Genomic DNA, 21,499 nt, shown 5'->3' on the forward strand with positions numbered 1-21,499 from the left:
ACACGTGAAAAAACTCAACAGGAGCAGCTCTTTCCAAAGACGCTAACACAGATACCTGGCATAATCCACAGCCCTCGACAGGGAGAAGTTTCATTTGGAACCACTTACTGCAAAGAATGGCGGCAAGCCGTGTCTGTCTGCCCTGAATTCATATTACTTGTGGGTGTATAGATAGGCTACAGCTTTTTGGTTCGCCAACTTATTATGAAACATGAAACATCCAGTTCTGCTTAATCTGTCTCTGATTTTACTGGTATTTTATTTCAAATCATTCTGAACTAGTATACTCAAAATTTATTTTGATTACCCTTGTGGACTTTGGCAGCACGTGGAAATAGGTCGCCAGCAAATAGATGCAATGTGAAACTTCTTTGCTGTCCACATGAGTCCATAGTCCTGATTGAGCTTGTGCCTCTAGCTTGGTTAAATCCCAAAGGGAAAATCACAACAGTGAAATGGTGGAATAAAATACTTGACAGTTTTCAGCTTTCATCCAGTTTACAGAAACACTTGTACCTTTCTCCCGCTGTTGTCTAGTATCCTGCTGCTAACCGCTGAGATGTTAAGTGGCTTCCTCAAAGGCACCTGAACAGCTGTTGTTGAGGGAGGCTAGAGCACGACTTATTCATTTTCCTTAATTTGCTCAGTTGCTCTGGGCATTGAAACCAGCAGTCCACCAGTCAGACTTTTTCCTCATCTTTAGGCTGCCATCATTCTTTTCTTTTCTTTTTTTTTTTTTTTGAGGTTGTGTAGGCCAAGTACATCTGGGCATAACTGCTACATCATGGAATATCTTTACTCTTTCATCTCACAAAGCTTCCCAGCGTTCCTTTCTCCTTGGAGATTGACTCCTGAATGGTGTGATAAAGAAATGTCTTTCATGTTCAGAAAGTTTTTTTCTTTTCTATCTTGGCTATTCGTCCGGCCAGCTTACGTCACCATGGGCTTGTTTATTTGTGATGTAGTTTTGTTAAGATAAAGGCATTTTCATTTTCCCCAGTTGGAGATTCTTCTGATGCTTTTGAATGCAGTCTCTGTGAACTTAGCTGACCTGACTTTGCTCTCCTATCTCCTCCATTACATTCTGGACTCCACTCCGCACTCTCAAAGCACCATTTCTTGATCTCTGTCCATCATGTTTGGGTATTTGTTTACCAGACGGTGTTCGGGGAACGTCTGGTGACACGTTTCCTCTTTGAGAGTGACTTCAGCGATGACCCCCTCCTGCCATCGCCGTTACAGCTGCGGGGGAGGATCCTCCTGAAGAACAAGAAGCTTAAAGCCCACCAGGCGCCTGTGGACATTCTCAAACAGAAGGTCAGACAGCGAGAGAGACATGCAATACACAACCCCACGGAAACATGCACACACATTGAACATGCACCATCCTTTAAAGTGCCTTACAGATACCTCTGAGTGCAGGGACTGTTTAGTATGAGCTGTCCTCAGTGGGGCCTTGGCTGTAGTAGAGCCATGCACTTCTGATTGATGACAACATGCAATGTATGTACTCAAAGTGAAAGTCAGCGTAAGACACATGTATGTACTTGTGTGAAATATGCTAGGGTGCCCACATACACACCATACCATTCTCAGTTTATACAGCAAGGATAAAATAAAGTGTTTTAAGATATACACACTAGATTTTCTGCAGTTAAGACGCCAGATGTTTACAGATAAGGATAATGATGGATGGATAAAGCTGCAGATATATCTTTGTAAATATTAGTCTCCCAGATGTGCACTTTTACTCACGTACTTTAGTTTTTTTTTTTTAGTTCTGCTCTTTCTGTCTCAGGTTCTCTCTAACACATACCGTCTTCATCCCCAACTCTCTCTTTCTCTCTCTTTTCGCCTGCTTCCCGTCTGTTCACAGGCTCATCAGCTGGCCCACATGCAGGCTCAGGCGAGCAACGGATCACCAGGGGTAACTTCACCTGGTAACCATGCAAATGAGGAAGAGGAGGAGGAGGAAGACGAGTATGATTATGACTATGAGTCTCTGTCAGATGGTAAGGATGACGGCAGTAGATTTACCAGTTGATGTTGTGTGTGTCAAGACCACAGCGTATATCAGTTGAAAAAACAGCGTGAACTGGAATTCATGACATTTCTTCTCATGTTGACAGACATATTTTTAGTGGTAGTACATAAACAAATTTACAGATGTACAGAATTCATGTGAAATTTCAGGCAAAAATAGCATACAAATCAAAGAAATATCTGTAGATTTTGGCATAGTGTATAATATAAATGCATAATCAATGTTAGTGGTTGCTTACACTTGCCAACTTGCCATGTCACCATTTTGTTTTTCATTTTGCTTATTTAATAATTAACAATTTGATAGGAATCTAACCGGCGGTAAAGTTTCCTTTCACGTCTTTATTCTTCCTCTCCATTTAACCCCATCACACCTCCACAAATCCTGCTGTAGATTTTATTGTATATTTTCTTCTCACTTCCTCCCCTCTTTTATCTTGGCTGTTTCCTATTTAGCTGATGTCCTCACAGCATCTACTGCCTCTTATGGCCTGGAAGGTAAATGCATGGCTTTGATGCACCTCGCTGTGAAACAGTGTTTCCCTATAATTTTGTATCACAGTGGTAGTGGGAATAATTGTATTTTGGGTTCAAAGTTTGTCTCTGATTTAGCGCCAGTCTTGAAGAAGTTAGAGCATTTAAATAGTCCTTACCTGGATACCTGAAAATGCTAATGTTAGACAATGATTTATGTAAGAGGGAAGTAGTGTGTCTTATTTTCCTGATGTTGTAGCCTACTACCACTGAAAAAGTAGAGGTGAAACACTGGTGTGCACACTTGTGCTAGTGATCTGCATCTTTGCTGTATTACACATACTGACTCTTACTCATGGCTGCCTAATAGCTGCTGGCTATTTGCTGTGTGTATGTGCAATAGCTTCTATGTGTGGTAACCACCACTTCAAAATGCTTAGATTCTTGATTTTCTTTGTTGCAATGTGATAAAACTTAATTGATGGTTAAAATGACTCCAGAAGTGCTGGGGTCTCAGCAGACTGAAGACTTAACTACACAACATCTCTTCCTGCTGTTCATATACTGAATCCAAGAAACCCAGAAATCCCTTAGATAAAGGGTTCGGAAACATCAAATCAAGCATCTGTCTCCACATTTTTGAGTGTCACAGCTTCAGTTACGTCAAGTCAAGCTCTATAACGCCAATGACTCAGTACTGACTTTGCTTATGTCAAACTGTATGGCCTTTAGTCATGCTGATTTATTCCCTTGTCTAATTTACATTCAGTGATAAGGGTCTGACAATCTGAATTGTTTGCTATTCAAATATATGTTAATGGCCACTGCAAACAGTAGATGGTAAACTACATGACGAGTGCTTGTTATGGTGCACACTTGTTTTCTCACCATTATGAGAAAAGAAGTGCACGGGTCTAAAACTGATTTTTGTCCATTGAAGTGAGGATGTTGTGAACAGCTGAAACAGGTTGAGAGGAACCTGGCTCTTGTTGATTTCTCTCAGACACGCTGAGCTTGTGCTGTTTGGCTTTATCTGTGTGTTTGACCTGCTTCTGATTTGTTTTTATGTGCTGGCTTAATTACTTGCAACTAAAGGATAAAAGTTTTGTCCGCAGCTGGTTTGATATGCAGGATGCATTTCAGAATTTGTGCTTTTTCATGATTTCTGCTACATCCGCTACGCTGTTCCTCCACCCTAAGTGGGATTGTTTAGAAATTGAAAATATATACATGCAGGTTAGAGGCAGCTTAGGAAGGGACGTCTTCATGGTTTTCTAGTGACAGAAAAATAAAATCTGTGTAACAGTGATTTTTGTTCATTCTGTGCACTGTTAACAATACAATGTCAGCATGAATGATTTCTCTTTCTCACACAAACACACATAGAGGGATATACTTTACTGTAAACACATCACCTCCCTTCTTCCCCCTCCCTCTGTACTGTATTTGTCTGTGACCTCGCCAGTGGCTGGGCAGGCTCATCAGGGAAACAAAACAAAGCCATCTGGTTTCTCAGGCCCTGTGCTGCCCCTACACGAAACAACAGACCAGGGGAAACTACCCTGTCCCAGTCCCAGTCCCAGCACAGCTTTCTTCTAATCCCTGCCCTCTGCTTATCCCAGTATTTTGCCCATATTCACAAGCCTTTCCAAAACCCCCACTCTCATCCAACCGTTATAAATGGCTTCTGTTATGTTCCTTATCCTTCACTTTCTCCTTTTTGCCATAGATGTTTTAGTAGTCAACATCGGTTGGCAAGTAAGTACAAATCCTTGAGTACCTCCAGGTCCATTTATAGTCCCCTTTCAGTCACAGTCCAGTCCCAGCTTACTCTTGTGGTTTGCTAACAGTGTTGCCAAACCCCATTCTCAAAAAGTGACTCCAAATTTCAGAAATTGTTGTGTGATAAAATGCCTCTGTATTTTGAAGATGATATATTTCTGTCTTTAGTTTTGGCGATGATGAATGTGTGGGAGGAATGAGAGCAAAGGGGAAAACTCCCTGCAGTTGCTCCTGTTTTACAGCTGACAGACATTGCCTTGAACCGGGAGGAGGGGCCGCTGTAGGCTTTCGCTTGCTCAATAGCTTTGCGAGCAGGCAGGGACATGGGGTCCACTAATCACAGATAACTGCTGGTAGTTTCCCTTTATAATCATGCTTTGATTGTTCCAGCCTGCTCAGAGGTTTCCTCCCATTTGAGATGAGCTGTGATATGGAAAGTGATTACAAAATAAAAGTCCCCTGAAAACAACAAAAAAAAAAGTCATAAAGAACCGCTATGTTGTGTTAGAATTCATTCACTTCTGTGAAAATTAGCAAACATACCTACCACACAACATGCCATGTTACCATATAAGCCTATTTTTTAGAGTCTGTACATATGTAGTACATATATTTGTGCTATATTTAGTTTGGTTTTTCAGGCACCGTTTTTTTTTTTTTTTTTTTTTTTTTAACCCTCATTCATCAAGGTTACTGGAGATGTATGAGTGACACCCTGCTGCAGTTCTGGCACTGTCTAGTCTTCATTGAGCAGCTTAACTCACATCTGTTTGTCTGAATCCACTGTACTGGTTGCTTGTTTTTCTAATTGATAGCTCTATATTGTCTATACAGATAACATCCTGGATGACAAGCCCGAGGGGAAGAGCTCAGCAGACAAGGAAGAGCAACCTGCTGATGAGATGCCCAAGCGGATGAAGAAGTCCGACAGTACTACCCAAAGCAAAGGAAAGGTAGGGAAACCAAATTGCATCACTGAGTACATTTTACATTTAGATTTTTGTTATTTAGCATGCCACAATTTCCAGTGAAAGAGAAGGTAGTGGTGAGTGTCTTGCTCAAGGGCATTTTAACAGCTGGCCTGGCCATTTATGGATGCATCGTCTGTTCTGGATCAAGTATGTGACCGTTACGTTGATTGTTATGGTTTTGCTTGCCTGTTAACATTGCAAAGTTATTAAATTCTTACAATTTCACTGTGTGATCACAGCAGAGACATCCAGATATGTTGGGCGTGATGTTATTGTGATAGACTCAATTTCAATTTGAAGATGGGAGTGAGTGGGCATCCCTGCTCGGCTCCTTCTCCCTACTGAGCTTATCTTCTTCCTGATAAGTTAAACTGTGAAGTTAAACCTCAGATCCAGTCAGGATCAAGAGGATACCTCATGTGTTTGCATGTTTTGTTTCTGCCTGAATCTGTAGGTGTTTGATATGGAGCTGGGCGAGGAGTTTTACCTCCCTCAGAACAAGAAGGAGAGTCGTCAGATTGCCCAAGAGCTGTCTGACCTCATCATCTACTGCCAGGCCGTCAAATTCCCTGGTAGGAAGTGCCTTGATGCTTGTGTCACTTTCATTCACACACACACACAGACACACACACACACACACACACACACACACACACACACACACACACACTAACTAGTTTCTGTTTTTCTCAAACACAGTTATCCTGCTTTCATTTTTTCACATTAAAAACATGCTTCTCAAAGGGTATGAGTTTTTTTGCCATCAAATTAAAATCTCTGGGGTATTTTAATTTGTCTTCCTCTGGGAGTATTTTAAGCAGTTTGGGATGTTTGAATCTGTGCCTCCCCTACCCTTTTAAAATTTCTCATATTTCTCGTATCCATCTTTATCCCATACCACCCTTTATCCAAATTGTCCTTTTTGCCCTTAAATATCCTCTCATCTCTGCTCTTTCCCTCCCTGAAATATCCTCTTCTCTTCTTGTCTCTTCTCTTTTCTTTACATGACATCTGCCCTTATAAACCCGCTTGTGTTTCCACTTGTACTTTATTTGTTTACTGTTTCCAGGGACCTGAGATCTGAGAAAGAGGAAGCAGGTCAGGAGAGGGACAAGAGAGAAAGATAGAGAGGAAGTGATAGGCTGAGCCGGAGGGGAGGGGGCAGTGAAGAGACAGACGGAGAAGGAAAAACAGGGAAGATGTGTGAGATGGGATCAAACAAGGAATGAGAGATATTTAGATATCAACACTATTTAAGGTTTTACATGTCGCATTTCAGCATCAATAAGGCATTCATTTTAATAAATTATTATACTGACTCCTAACAAACATCAGCAGCTGATCATAAGTGAGAACACTGCCTCTACGCTGCATTTTTGATCATTTGCCCCAGGTTTCATGTAAATTCCTCTGAAGTGATTAACAACACAAAAGGGAATTGTTTTGTGGCACAAAATGGTTTTACTTTGCTAGTCATACATACTGTTATTCCAGCTCTGGAGACCTTCTGTAGAGTCTAGAAAGGCTTTTGATCTTGACTTATTATGCAAATGACGAGAGGACTGCACCTCTTCTACTGGACACTGGTTGCATATCAACAATTTGAAGGAAATGAATCACAATCACGGCTGATGGAATAGCAAATTGAGGGGCATTGCACATTCATTCAGAGCCATTTAACAAAACAACAGATTGCCAAATGAACGGAGCCGTCCAGACATAGTAGTGCCAGGCTACTTTTATTCCAGCTCAGCTCTGCAAGCTGCCTTGTTTCAACTTAATTTTACTTTACTTCATTGGAATTCATACTTGCTGTTACCAATGGCTGTTTTCAGCTCTTGTCCTTCTTCTTGCTCTTGAAAACAAATGCATGTGGAGAAATGCCAGGAAGGGGGTGGAGAGACAAGTGGCAACATCCTCTCTTACAGAAAGTAACAGGGTTTCTGGGAAATGTGATCTTAATTTTGATAAATACAAATTGCTACTTGTAGCATCTTTAATTACACAATGGAATAAATTAGGAGCTATAAATTAATACCCAAATGAAAATCAGCTTCCCCAGGTTCATTTCCTTTTGAGCAGGACGGAAGAACAAAAAGCAATGAATGAACTAATGAAGGGAAGAAGGGGGAGAAGCTGGCAGGAAGAGAGACAGAGTGAGAGATGCTTACAGAAAATACGCTGGTGATGTCAGCGCTGCGCTGTCTCGTCTGTGTATCATAAATATTGCATGTTGTCTCCCAGGCCTGTCCACGCTGTCTCCGGCAGGCTCCAGCAGAGGGAAGGACCGGGGGAAGAGCAGGAAGTCCATATTTGGCACGGCTCCCGCTCGCAGCAGCACACCAGGGGAGGCTGCGACCCAGAGTCGCGCCCCTGGGAAAGGTATGCAGGGCCACAGAGTGGTGTGTGTTTTAATAAGTCAGCATGTGTGAGAAACAAACAAATAAAAATGCAGTAGAAGTGCATGAAAAAAAATCAGAGTGGCTCTGTGTGCATATTTGTGTGTGTGTTTGTTTGAGAGAGAATTTAAAATGTGAATGTAAGAGGTGAGCGTGTATGCCTGTGTGTGTGCGCCCATTTATGTATATAAAGATGTGTGCATTTTGCATTTGGGAAAGAGGTCTTGTGACCCAGTGGAAACAAACCCAAACAGGACACCCACATAGGCCTTGAACCCCCGAGTCCTTCATGGGAAAAACACAGTTAACATTTCCACTCCTCAAGTGATCACACACTGTTAGTCCTGGGGCGGCACCACTCCAAGAGCATGATGATGGACTTTGGTCAGACACTTGGATTCTCGAAATCTTGTTTTGGGACCTAAATGCGCACCACAGAAAGATTAAAATGCTTTCTTGTTTTGATTAATTATATCAGCTGCTATGACCTTTTATTCACTGCAGTGTAAAAGCCTAAACAAATAGGTTAGAGCACAGCAAACCACTCCATAAATTAAGATGAACAAACATTATTTTTTGTCATCTAATATGTGCAATGAGCAAATTTCTTAAGTAATGAAGCCATGAAAGTCTGTGATTTAAAAATCCATTTGTGTTCCCTAATTTACCAGAAACCATAAAGGAAACAAGAACTCCCATGTACCCAGTAACTTATTATCTAGTGTAAATAGATGTTTAAATATCAAAAACACTCTGTCCTCCTTGCTCCCAGGTGGTGCTGAGTGTCTGCGGCTGAGCTGGGACGAGCAGCAGACGTCTCCCGTCCTCAGTGCCCCCACCTCCCTCAGCGCCATCATCCGCACGCCCAAATGCTACCACATCTCCTCCGTCAACGAGAACGCTGCCAAGCGCCTGTGCCGCCGCTACTCACAGAAATTGATTCAGCACACGGTGTGCCAGCTGCTCAGGACGTACCCGGCCGCCACCAGGATAGACTCAACAAACCCCAACCCGCTGCCTTTCTGGCTCCATGGAATCCAGCTGGTGGCCCTCAACTACCAGACTGACGGTGAGGATGGACTCGAGCAGGGATGCACTTATAATACTTTTTTGATACCAGTTGGATATTTGGCAAAATAACTGAAAGTCTTTGTTTCCCACCATGAGAGGCTTCCAGGCCACTGTTTGCCCAGAATGTAGAAATCAAGACAGTTTGTGTTGATATGCTACTCAGGACTTCTGGTATCAGATATGTGTCTTGGGTAAAATCTCTGATACTGAAACTCCATTTTAGCCTAATATCAGCACCACCACCCATACCAGTGTCTGTATTGGTAAATCCCTAGACTTGAGAGGTGCAATTCACTTAACCAGTGTGGTGTACCATGCAAATAAACTGCAACCTGGCAGTTTATTTTTTCACTGGCAAACATATAGAACATATTTTGTAGAACATCCCTTTTTTTTTTGGTCCACTGATGTTTTTATGCTCAGAGATGACAAGAACTGAAGAATTAATGCATTAGTATTTTGTTGTGGTTTTTCCTAGTTAAACATTTTCCTCCACCTCAGTGCAATAGGAGTCCAAGGTATTGGCCGTCTCCTCTATGATCATGCAAGGCTTTCTGCGACTTTAGCTAGCAGTCATTAATTTGGCGGGCCTTGGAATTTTGCTGTTTTGCCAAAGCATACTTCCAACACCCAGACTGAAGAATCATGTCTCCGTTCCTGCATTCGCTGTGTTCCTGTGTCTCAGCTGCTGTGTAATACTAAGTTCACAAACACAGATTCAGGTCCGACCTTTACTATCACAGCACAGGTTGTATTTTTCAAGCCTGTGCTGAAACCTGAAAGGCACAGATGATTATACTATATACTTCGGCTTTTTGTCAACACAGGTCTTAACATGATTCCAGTGTCCTAATAATAAATAATACTGTGCTTTTCTTTCATGCCAGCAGTCAAATTGGAATGACTCATTTGTTTTGGCTTTTATACACAGATCAGTGCAGCCTTTGAATGCTTTATTGCAGAGTGTGTCAGACCTTCCTTAGATTAATAAGGGCCAAACTAATTTCTAGTCTGAGAAACCAGACGCTCGTCCATCCATGTATTCCTGCCAGTACAACAGCTCATTCTGAAGCAAAATCGAGTAGGTCAACCTTAACCCTACTGCCCGCAAGCCCGTTGGACTTTTACACATAGATTGATACATTTCTGGAAGGCCTTAATGCAAGGTGATATGTTTTTCCATTAGCCAGAGCCAATTCAGCTCTCTTTTCCAAACAGAAAACGAAGGAATTTCAGATAACGTTCAGTGAAACAATGACTGTTTCTAAGAGGAGTCCATGTTTTGCTGTCTGTGTTGTCTCTATGAAACCTGCCAGATAAATTTAACCTCTGTCATGATCTTTAGGAATCTGAGATCCAAATAACTCCATTTGCTTTTTTTATTTCCTTTTAAGCTTAATGCTCCATTTCTTTCTTTCTTTGTCTCTTGCTTTCTTTCTTTTACCTGAATTCCTCTTTTCCCTGTTTCCCTAATCTCGTCTCATCTTTCTCCTGTTTCTCTCTCAACCTCGTCTCTCGTCTGTGTTCACTCTCTGAACTCTGATAGATGTAGTTAGCTGCTGCCATGCTCTCTGAGAGGCATATCACATTAAATAACCTCTCCTCCTCCTGTCTCCCTTTCTTCTCTTCTTATCCTTGTCTCACTCTCTTCAGTTCACTCCCCCTCTCATACTTTCTCTATCTGTCTGTGCCTCTCCAATTCCATTTTTTTTTCACATTTGCTTCTCATGCAAAGCAAGGTGCATGTTTTGTTTTTTTTGTTTCTTTCTATTAATATTAGTCAGTGCAAAAGACCTGCTTCAATCACACAGCTACTTCTAAAGGGACTTATGCACTTACATTTTGTATACTGGACAAACTTTGAGTATTCATCAGGGCATACAAACAAGATGACATCGCTTTATCGTTATAACACCCCCTTTTTCCCCCTCCCTCCCTCCCTGTGTAATGGCAGACCTGCCCATGCAGTTGAACACGGCGTTGTTTGAGGCCAACGGCGGCTGTGGCTACGTCCTGAAGCCGGCAGTGCTGTGGGACCGCGTCTGTCCGCTCTATCAGCAGTTCTGTCCGATGGAGAGGGACGTGGAGAACATGAGCCCCGCTGTCTATTCGCTCACGGTAGGATAACCATATATTTAGCTTTGAGGGAGGAATAAAAAAATCAAAGCAATCATGTGTCGGTGAAAAAGTCTCTTCAGGTGTGTTGAAATAATTACATAAAATAATATTTGGTCTAACTTTGAGATGTGTCCCTTCATGATCCTGCTCTCAGGCGTTTCAAGGCTTAAAAATCATTTCTCCTCACCTTTGCCTACATCTTCCAGTCATGGCTGAAGCAGAATAATTGTTGAAATTAGTATGACATCAAAGCCAATGGGATTTCATGGAGCATCACTAACATGACACACACGCACCACGCACATGAGGCTCAACACAAATGCACTGCACACGCACTCATGCGTGTACATGTATGCACACACACACACACACACACTGCAGATCAGTCCTATGAGACCCATTAAACAGTGTTAGGACAGTTTTATGGGATTGTGGACTCTATGTCCTTTCACTGTTTGACAGTCATGAAGGCCACCCAGTTAATCCCATAAACAGTGAATGAGATCTAGGCTACAGTTACGCATGGGATTTCAGTGTGAAATCTGACATTTGATCATAACAGTGGGACTTTATAAGATCACATAGCATCGTGGCTGAAGTTAGTCTGAAAATCATCTGCAGGTATCTTCTGTTTCTGGATTCTTGTATTCATTCATGCTGCCGATGGTACTTTTTTTCAATTCATCTTTTGGTCTTTTTCTCCAATTCATATTTCTCATACGCACATTGTAGCTAGAGCTTAAGCTGCAGTACAAGCCGGACTGTTGCTGCCGCAGATCCGACTCAGAGGATGGGTGGATCTTTGGCATGATGGAGTGATTAAAAAAAACTGCACTGAAATGACAAGAAAGAAATCATATCTTCAGCTGCGGTAATCTGATCTGTCTCTCATGCTGATGCCCTCATGCCTGGGCAGGATTCAGACACCATGTCGATGGGGTTCTTTCCCACTAACAGTGACCAATTTTGTTTTTCCATGACGCTTCATTTCTGTTTAGCTGACCGCCACAGTTGTCAGTTTGCATTCCGGCAGCAGGCATTGCGGCATATTCCCATGGTGTCAGGGCTCCCAGTGGATTGCATGTTGTGGAGTAGCTATTATGCATAGAAATTACTGATATTATATCCAAGAGACTGTGCTTGTTGGGCAGTGTTTGTCTGTCAGTGTGTCTCTCATGAAAGTGAGATATCCTCTTTCAGTGAGATGAACCTGGATGAATGCAGGCTAATAAAGAGTAGAGTAAATAAGATAAATTTGGGATCTTTTTTAATTTAATTTATTTAATTTGTGTAAGGAATCTGAGTAATCTCATACTGTTTATCCACTGGAAGTCATTATCATCTATGAGGTACAGATCATCCTTATATCAGCCCCTGCTCTAAGAGGCACTATGTGTGTAAAACCAGTTGTATAAACAGAGGGATGTTTCAGCCCTCATAAAGTGCGTGTGTGTTTGAGAAAGAGAGAGGGAGAATTAAAGAGAGAAGGTGAAATTGGCATCTCAGTGCAACTTCCCAGGCTGCTGCTTGGCTTGGTTTGAAATACCTGCTTTAAAATATCTCATCAAATAACTGGAAATAAGCTTAATTCAGAAACTGGGAATTTGAATGAAAGAATGGAACTTCAAGTGTTGTATATATCATGCGGTTAGTGTTATTCATGAATCGAATCTCATGTCTCCACTCTCCCAGGTTGTGTCTGGTCAGAACGTGTGTCCGGGCAACAGCGCGGGCAGTCCCTGCATCGAGGTCGACGTTCTGGGCATGCCCATCGACAGCTGCCACTTCCGCACAAAGCCCATCCACCGCAACACCCTCAACCCCATGTGGAGCGAGCACTTTCAGTTCACCGTGCACTTTGAGGACATGTGCTTCCTGCGGATCGCCGTGGTGGAGAACAACAGCTCGCAGACCACTGCCCAGAGAACCCTGCCTCTGAAGGCCCTCAAGCCAGGTAGAAACCAAGTGCACAGGGCTTCATAAAGCACATGAATTTAAGAAAATGATGGGAGGATAGTCTACGCCGCGTTAATGTGCTGACGTTCATCCACTCATTGCAAGCTGCTCCTCAGGGTGATAGCTAAAAACAGCCAAAACATAACATGGGGCACTAAAGATTTCCAGGTGATCCAGGTTATTCCAATATAGTTGATGCATACTGTATAGTCTAAATATGTTTGTTAGTGTGTGGTTCTTTATTTATTTATTATTTATTTTTTCTCAGGTTACAGGCATGTCCAGTTGAGAACGCAGCACAACGAGCCGCTGGAGGTGTCCAGTTTATTTATCTACAGCCGCAGGACAGAGGAGGGCTCTACAGGGGGCACTATTCCCGCATCCATGGTAAGACCTGCATAAGTTCTGGGTTTGTGTAAATTGAGGATAGTTTGGTTGCCAGTTCTATCTTACTCACAGCCCTGGCTTTCTTAATATTTTGTGCATAAAAAGTGCTTTCTCACCATTTCCTGTGTCAAACTGGCATTACATGTCACTCTCTCCATCGCCCTCTCCCAGATTTTCTGAACATCTCCTTTATGTACTGTCTAATACAGAGCTCTTAAAATAGCTCTCTGTCTCATAACCCTCCTACTCTCTTCATAGCTGTTCAGTTCAGAGGAGAAGCGAGCGTCCCAGCAGCACAAAGTGACGGTGCATGGCGCTCCGGGACCAGAACCCTTCACTGTGGTCTGTGTTACAGAGCAGACCACCGCCAAACAGCTGCTGGATACGGTTAGTAATTTAGAAATTGGATTTTAAAATAAACCCACAAATAGATCCATGAACTACTCAAACCTACGCTTTCCCTCTCTCCCTTCCAATAGATCACAGCCACCAATGGAAATCCATCAGAGTACTTCCTGTGCGAGGAGAAGCTTCCTCTGTCGAAGGAGCGCAGCGAGGTGAAGCGCTGCGCTCAGCATCGCCCCCTAGCACCCGAGGAGGAGGTGGTCAGGCTGGTCGAGAGCTGGAACACTGAGGAGGGATATGTAGGAAGGATCTGTCTCAAAACAAGAGAGGAGGTACACACAGGAAGCACAGATTCTTTTATCAAGCGGGTTAGATGCACCAACTTTGAAATTTATCTCCAGGTAGATGAGTGTTGCAAAGACCTGCCTCATTATAAAAGAGGCGAGATAAGCAGGGGTTTTATTAACGGGGTTGAAAGCAGCAATTTGTTTATTTGACAACCTCTGACAGTTTAATCTTGAAAGGGAGTCCTGTTCAACAGAAGTCTCAATATCCTCTTATTAATCTATATCCATCAACCCTTTTCCTACTATCAGCAAATGCATTTTCCTCACCTAGAACATGCTTTCTTTTTGGTGTTATCCATGTAACAGACCATGGCTCCCTCTTGTGGTCTGCTTGTAACAATATATACTTCTTAGAGATAATAAAATAAATCCAAAACCAAAGTACATGAGTAATTCCAAAAATATTGTATCCAGGGGTATAGTGAGTATTACAGTGGCATGGGTATGCTTAAATCTGAATGTCTTTGAAGTGACCAAAGCAATAGCACACACATCCACAGCATGGTAGAGAGTGCATGGAGAATAGCTGGGTCTGTCCTGCAGGGGCAAAGTTTCATGCCTCTGATTTCCTAAAAAATAGTAGATTAGTGCACTCCTCTCTGTTTATACTCTCGATTTCATTACAGATTCTTACGGTGATTATCTGGTTTTATTGTGACAGAACTTTAATGAGAAGAACACGGTGGTGGAGCGGGAAGAGGAGGTGACCGTGGGAGGTAGAGAAGGAGGGGGAGGAGGTGGAGGAGGAGGAGGAGGAGGAGAGGACGACATGTTCTTCGTCCAGGTCCATGACGTGTCTCCAGAACAGCCTCACACTGTGATCAAGGCCCCGCGCTACAGCACCGCTCAGGATATCATACAGCAGGTGAGGAGAGGAGGGGCAACAGTTTTTCATTGATCTGTCACTGTCAAGTCTGCCATACGTTTATAGTTGCATTCACAGTCACTGTAGGGATGGAACATTTACCAGTTTTAATGTAAATTGTTATTTAAAAAAAAAAAAATCCAATGGCTAGTTATGCAGTTTCACATTTCAACTATCACAATAATGGTTTTGTTTTTAAAAAGTAAATTAGCTATAACATTTTCCACCCTCCTATCCCCACTAGTGGGTCATAATTACAGATGCATGTTGAATGGCCCACAGAATTTTGTTTGTAATTGTATTCTAGGATCTTAGGGTTTCCAAAGATGCCAAAGGTATTGTGCTGCTTTAAATGGAAATGTGTATAAAGACTTGAAGATATTTTTTGATGAAGCTTTGAAATGAGCAGTCACACAATATGAAAGTGACGCTGTTGCCACTAAAAAAGGGGGCAAAGAGAGTGCAAAACGTCAAATTTGCTTAATCCATCTCTCTCACTCTCCCTGACTTTCTTTTGATCAGACTCTGTCAAAGGCCAAATATTCCGTCACCATCCTGTCTAATCCCAACCCCTGTGACTACGTCCTAATGGAGGAAGTGACCAAGGAGGCGGGCTCGAAGAAGTCCTCCACCGCCAAGCCCCTTCAGCGTGTCCTGTTGGATCATGAGTGTGTCTATCAAGTCCAGAGCCGCTGGAGGGGGGCGGGAAAATTCGTCCTTAAGCTCAAGGAGCAGGTAGCTCTTACTGTGCATTGCAACATTAGAGACACTAGAGACTAACCCTGTAAAAACAAAAGCATTTGAGTGCATCTTTCTTCACTGCTGCAACTGCAATGGACATTTATGACTTAACTGACTTGCAACTGGAGCAATAACACCTTGACCACTATATATGCTTTTATCTACTCTTATGTTACACTTATGATACCAAATGTCCAGTGTACACACAGTAGACAGTGATGTTTTGTATCTGCTGGCTGTAACTCTGTTGTGGACAATTTCTAAGACATGTTGTGGTTTCACATCTCAGTAACGTCTTTTAACACCTCCATATGTGGCTTGTATGTGCTTTTAACTTGTTCTGTTGTGGGTTTCCCATATTTTAACACCTTGTATGGCTTGTATGTGCTTTTGCTGCTACCCATGTCTGTAAATGTTTTACTATGGCTGCTTCTCAGTGTTTGTTTTTGTATTGTGTTTATTTTTGTATGCTAAATCTTAGTTTTAGTCGCCATCTTGCTTTAACATCTTTATGTGTTATATAACTGTCAGAGTATTTATGTTATTTTATTTATTACTTTTTTTTAATCCATTACCTTCTTCCTGTCAAAATGCCTTGTGCATTTTTCCCTGCTTTCTCTGTAACTAACCCTGTGTTGCTAACTGGCCTGACTCATTGAATAAAGGCTAAGTACAATCTTAGATTTCATGTACATTTTTAGTGTTTGTGCATTTCGATCATGTGCAAGTATTTGTATTTGCAGGTGGTGCGGGAGGATAAAAAGAAAGGCATCTCATTTGCCAGCGAGCTGAAGAAGCTGACCAGCCGCAGCCGCAGTGTGTCGAGTGGCGGCGGCGTAAGCCAATCGGTGACACTGTGCCACGACGGGCCAGCCCACAGTAAGGATGAGAGGGCTGCATGCTGTGTGGCTCTGACAGAGATCCAGGAGTGAGACTCTCACATTGCCTGCTGTGTGTGCATGGAAAGGCAACAGAGGTACTGTATCAGCCAGATACAGAAAACTAGAAATCATTTTAGTAACCGAGTACTTCCTCTGTTTTTGTGATCCTAAACTTTTACTTAACATGAGTATGAAGTAGAGAAGCAGACAAATAAAGGCATGATGTGTTAAATCAACTCTATACATAGTCTGTGTCAACAGGTTGTGTGTTGTATACAGAGATGTCTTTGAGATGTGATGTAACTGATGTCAGTGATTTCACACCAAAATTCAATACAATATAGGAGGCTGGTGTTGCACCGTGGCAGTAATTTATCTTGGTTATAATTATTATGTGGTGTAATTTCACTGACCTAATACCTTCATCTTCCTTTTCGTTAATCTCTTTAACCCTTCTCTCTCTCTCCCACACAAACACACACACACACCCACCCACCAGACTCTCTGTTTCTGGTTTTACACATCTATTACATTATCATTAACAAGCAGTCATGTCCTTTGCAGGGTATCTGTCTGCAGGTCTGAAGGCGTGGGTGGCAGAGGGCAGAGTTGGGGCAGGACGGCTCCTCCTGGCCTCCTCCGGGATGCAGCAACACCAACTCCACCGTTACCATCCTCCAACTTCCTCTCTCACCCCCTTGACCTGTAAACTTCACCTCCTCAGGAACTGGAAGATCCACAAATGAAATCCAGAGGGAGTGATGCTCACGTTGACCACTTCTAAACTTGGAGGATTCCTCCCTTTCAAAGAGAGGCGAGGTGTTTCAGAAAGGGTCCTGTGCATTTTGGAATTCTGTGAAACGCTCCTCTCTGACTCTAGACGGAGTCTCATCCTGTCTCCTGTTGGTTGTGTAAGTGGCAGACAGGATCAGCCCCAAGCCCCATTGGCTGGCCAAGTGTGGGACAAGGTTCAGCCCAAGTCCCATTTATTGGTTAGGTGACAGACATTCGGCTGCTTTGCTTGGCAGAATGATGGACAGGAGTTTGACTCAGTCAGTTTTTCTGATTGGTAGAGTGACAGGACATTTGTCACAGGACGTTCCACCTAGCCCCCCACCAGACCAGTGATGGCTACGTGGGAAGGTACTGTAGCCCCAACTCCTCTTGGTTTATTGGGTTTTTGGAACCGGGGGTAGCTGATTTTATTGAACTCCTGAGGGATGTGATCAGGGTTAAAACAGAAGAAAATATTTCCCTTTATTAGTGAATTGTGGTTGCATAATAATTTCTCTGAGTCACATTGGACGGGCAAAGAAACGTACATTTGCTTCCACATGTGCCATTTTGGTTTTGCGAATAGAATCTCGTGTGTCAAACATGTCATCATTGTCCAAGGACAATTCACAAATAGGGCTCAGTAGGAGAGATGAGTTGGTATATACCCAGGTGTAGGCTACAGTACACTATTAGATGTATATATCATGTATTTGATTCAAAGCACATGTCTAAGGACATTTTAAACTACAGTGCTCCCTTTCCCTAGTATGATAAAAAGGAAACCCATGACAGATGGAGGGATATCCTCTCTCCTGCAAGGAAAATGGAGGCAGTGGAAGGAGAGATGTAGGACAACAGAGGGGCAGAGGGCATTGTGAAGGAGGCTGACAAGCTGGCTTGTTGAATTCTGTTGGTACCGTTCCAGTTTCACAGTGCTGTAAGGGCAGCTGTTTGGGTATTTTAGGTGGACTACACTCCCAGAATGAGGCGCCATGGTCAGGCAATCTGTTTCCTGCCAGAGATTTCTTCACAGTTGAAGCAGCATGCTGGAGCAGCTCCCTAGACACTACTGTCCATCACTATTGTCCATCAGTTACCCAAATGGCCGTCCTCTCTGCTCCAGAGGTAATGATACCTGGGCAGCATTTTAAGGCAATGTGCAATATTACTTTGAGCAGGGATGGGGATTGGCAACTGGGGAGCATTATCTTTTCTCATACTTGTTGGGAAAATTACCCCTCTGTGTTGCCCGAAAGTATTGCTTACTTTAACACAGCCTTTAAATTTCAATAATTGCGTAGCTGTATCTCTGAGGGTGACTTGGGTCTGTTTTCACAAAAGTGCTGCTATCATCGTTCAGAAGTGACTAGAAGGGAGGTGATCAGTTAAACAAAATCTTTAAGGAGCAACTCAACACTAACTCACATACTGTAGGGTGTCAAACAGCTGACACTACACTGCCCTCTAGGGGTTGGAGGTGGCAAGAAGTGCCACATGCCTGTAAGTTTCAGCCACTAGAGGGCAGTGCTACAGATGTTTTCTGCTGGTGTTGACTTACTCTTTAAATAAATAACATGCACCTTGTTAACTGAAGGTTTCAGGCCTTATTTCCTTGCCTGCCATCCACCATGTTAAATAACTACAATTTTAATATAACTACATTTTTAATATCAATTTTAGGGGAATTTACAAATGTAAAAACCTCCCCCACAATGTGATGAGGGCCTGCGGAAGAAAAACTGACCAAATTACTAAAACGTCCAATCCCTGATAATGAAACAAAGCTGATTTATACCCCAGAATCCTTTTGAGAAAAACAGCCTTGTCGTCCTCAAACAGTTGTTTGCACATTGTCTTTTCTTTTTTTTCTGTATTGTTCAATGTTTTTATGTTACTGCCCATTTTATGATGGAGACTTGATTGTTTTGATGAGATGGTCAAATGACATTTTATTTATGATCATCATTTTTATCAATTTTAAATTTAACCCCAATTCAAAATCATTTTTTAAATAAATTTATTTTAAGAATATTTGTGTAAGTTCAACAAGACATGCAGTCCAAGTTCACTCTTGGATTCCACTTCTCAAAACCATCTACAAGAAACAGGATCTAAGTCTGGTAACTTCTACTGTTTTTACTGTTGGATTTTAAATGCAACAGCTTTATAGTTCCACTTATATTGATTGATTGTCATTGATTAAAATGGCAGATTTTAGTCTTCTTTTTATTTTAACTTGTGGCCTTAATTTTACTGAAATTTGATTCTTTTCAGGGCCACCTTCCCCTTATTTTATTTGTAAAACATACCATATTGTTTTATTGTTTATTGTTTTATCTTGGTTACATTCGGCTGCTCAATCCTTTTTTTTTTCTTTAAAGAGTGACTCAACACCAGCAGAAACCTCTGCACTGCCCTCTAGGGGTTGAAACTTCCAGGCATGTTGCAGGTATTTTTCGCAGTGTTGTATTACCCTTTAAAACATACCTACATACATATTTTGGGCATTTTTAATCAGTAGTGGTTAGACTTTCCACTTTCCATCTTTGATCCACAAGGAACCCGCTTATCTCATCATACTGTAACGGTAAAAAAGTTTCCGCAGAAAGGCTGCCACAGAAACAAGCTGGGTTAAGAACATATTTTGCTGTATAAAAGTATAAATTTGTCCATTTTTAACCCACATTCCAAAATAACTATTGGCAGAATGTGTAATTCAGTGCTGAGAGAAGCCTTGTGAAGCTGCGCTGACTTTGAACACTTCCCTTTAGGGCTGAGGGCACAAGGTGTGTGCTCTTTTATTTCAACTACATTAACTGAGAATAATTGTGGCCAGTGGGGTACACTTCATATGCTCATGTAAGGTTTTGGCTTTTCTTCTTCATTTATCAGCTAATGAAATAATTTAGAGTACCTAGTAATGAAATTTGAGTTTTAGTGCAATAGCAAGGTACTATCTTTTCATCCCTTTTTGCTTTCATTGTCCAGATCTCTGTTAGGATGTCACTGAAATATGTTCTACCCATGTTATTATTTTTTTTAATCAGTTGTTGATCGAGGGCTTCTGCCAGGGATGGACAACCAGGATAGTCGTCCTGGGCCTTAACTATGGCGGGGAGACAGGCAAAGTTTCACTACAAAAAGATAAACTTCTAACTTTGCAGGGCTTATGATGCTAAGTTGCTCCTCAAAGCCTGGAAATGTTGTGTTTGTGAAAATCGATGCCATTCAGTCCCGGGTTTTCCAAAAGTATCTAAACAAAGATTGTCTTTTCCCCTCGGTAAGGCAGTGAACTCAATAATTACATTGTAAGGCATTGGTAATTTGGCTGGTAGGTACTATAGGTACACTGTGATCCTTGTATCCAATACCAATCATCTGTTACAGTGGGTAATAATTAGCTGAAAGATGGGGAGATGCAGTTTTGCCAAGTGAAGATGTGTGAAACTCTGCAGACTGGTAAATAAACACAACTACAGCGCTGGGGCATATTAGCTATGACGATTGAATGAAATCCATGCTGGCTTTACACAGGAAGGGATATTTTCAGTTACAGTGTAAATCTGCCGTCGATAGGTGAAAGCTTCAAACGGACACATTTGTACAATATCACATCTTCTAGTCTTTCTGACAGAGCTGTGTTCTTCATTTCCCTCTTTCAAACCTCTAGACCTCATTTCTGAATGTAACATTTCTTATTTGTGTTGAACCTGAGAGACATATGTGTTTCGATGTTATTTATTTCAATGTGAAGCCCTGGTTGGCTGCTGTTATCTGTTATTGTAGTGTATGTGTAGCTTCCTGTAAGTAGTCCAATTGTTTAAAATGTGTTTTTTTTGTGTGTGTTCGTGTGTGTGTACATGTAATTTATTGGAGTTTGTGAGCGAGGAGAACCCTCCACCATCCTAACTTTACTCAACTTAACATTTGCTGAAGTATGTAAAGAAATATTTTACTTAATGTGTAAAATGTCCAGTTTAGTGTACAGTGTGTATTTCTGGCATGCTGTTGTGCTGTACACCACAGCGTCCTCTAATACATTTTCTTTCTTTTTTTTGTGAGTCGTCGTACACAGATGCTGACAATTTGAAACCTTTTGTTAAAATACTTTGTCGTCAAGTTAAGATTTTGGTGTATTCCTTTTATCCATTGAATATAATATCCAAGTGAACTGAATGTGGACTGTTTCATCTTTAGCGCTTGGTTATTTCCATAAGGTGAATGTATACCCTTTAGCATCCACTGTCCACTTCCTGTTGAACATTCATCTAATTACTTGAATTTGTAAATGGATGATTGGTGGATTTGTCATATGTCAAGATCACAATAAATACAAATAGTT

General features: G+C 41.9%; 1 protein-coding gene across 4 annotated transcripts in view; it reads left to right on the forward strand.

Moving 5' to 3' along the window:
• The window catches only part of plce1 (phospholipase C, epsilon 1), a 111,148-nt gene extending 89,649 nt beyond the window's left edge, over positions 1-21,499 (forward strand). For all 4 annotated transcript variants that reach the window (XM_030078568.1, XM_030078569.1, XM_030078570.1 and 1 more), the window contains exons 30-45: positions 1,159-1,317; positions 1,877-2,012; positions 2,500-2,541; positions 5,134-5,252; positions 5,725-5,842; positions 7,515-7,652; positions 8,442-8,738; positions 10,695-10,858; positions 12,551-12,812; positions 13,083-13,201; positions 13,460-13,588; positions 13,681-13,878; positions 14,555-14,758; positions 15,281-15,493; positions 16,243-16,475; positions 16,945-21,499. In XM_030078568.1, the coding sequence (XP_029934428.1) occupies positions 1,159-1,317; positions 1,877-2,012; positions 2,500-2,541; positions 5,134-5,252; positions 5,725-5,842; positions 7,515-7,652; positions 8,442-8,738; positions 10,695-10,858; positions 12,551-12,812; positions 13,083-13,201; positions 13,460-13,588; positions 13,681-13,878; positions 14,555-14,758; positions 15,281-15,493; positions 16,243-16,431 (2,487 nt within the window). In that variant the 3' untranslated portion in view covers positions 16,432-16,475; positions 16,945-21,499. The remainder of the gene's footprint in view (positions 1-1,158; positions 1,318-1,876; positions 2,013-2,499; positions 2,542-5,133; positions 5,253-5,724; positions 5,843-7,514; positions 7,653-8,441; positions 8,739-10,694; positions 10,859-12,550; positions 12,813-13,082; positions 13,202-13,459; positions 13,589-13,680; positions 13,879-14,554; positions 14,759-15,280; positions 15,494-16,242; positions 16,476-16,944) is intronic.

The sequence above is a fragment of the Myripristis murdjan genome, chromosome 19 (assembly GCF_902150065.1).
Source record: "Myripristis murdjan chromosome 19, fMyrMur1.1, whole genome shotgun sequence".
NCBI classification, from domain to species: domain Eukaryota; kingdom Metazoa; phylum Chordata; class Actinopteri; order Holocentriformes; family Holocentridae; genus Myripristis; species Myripristis murdjan.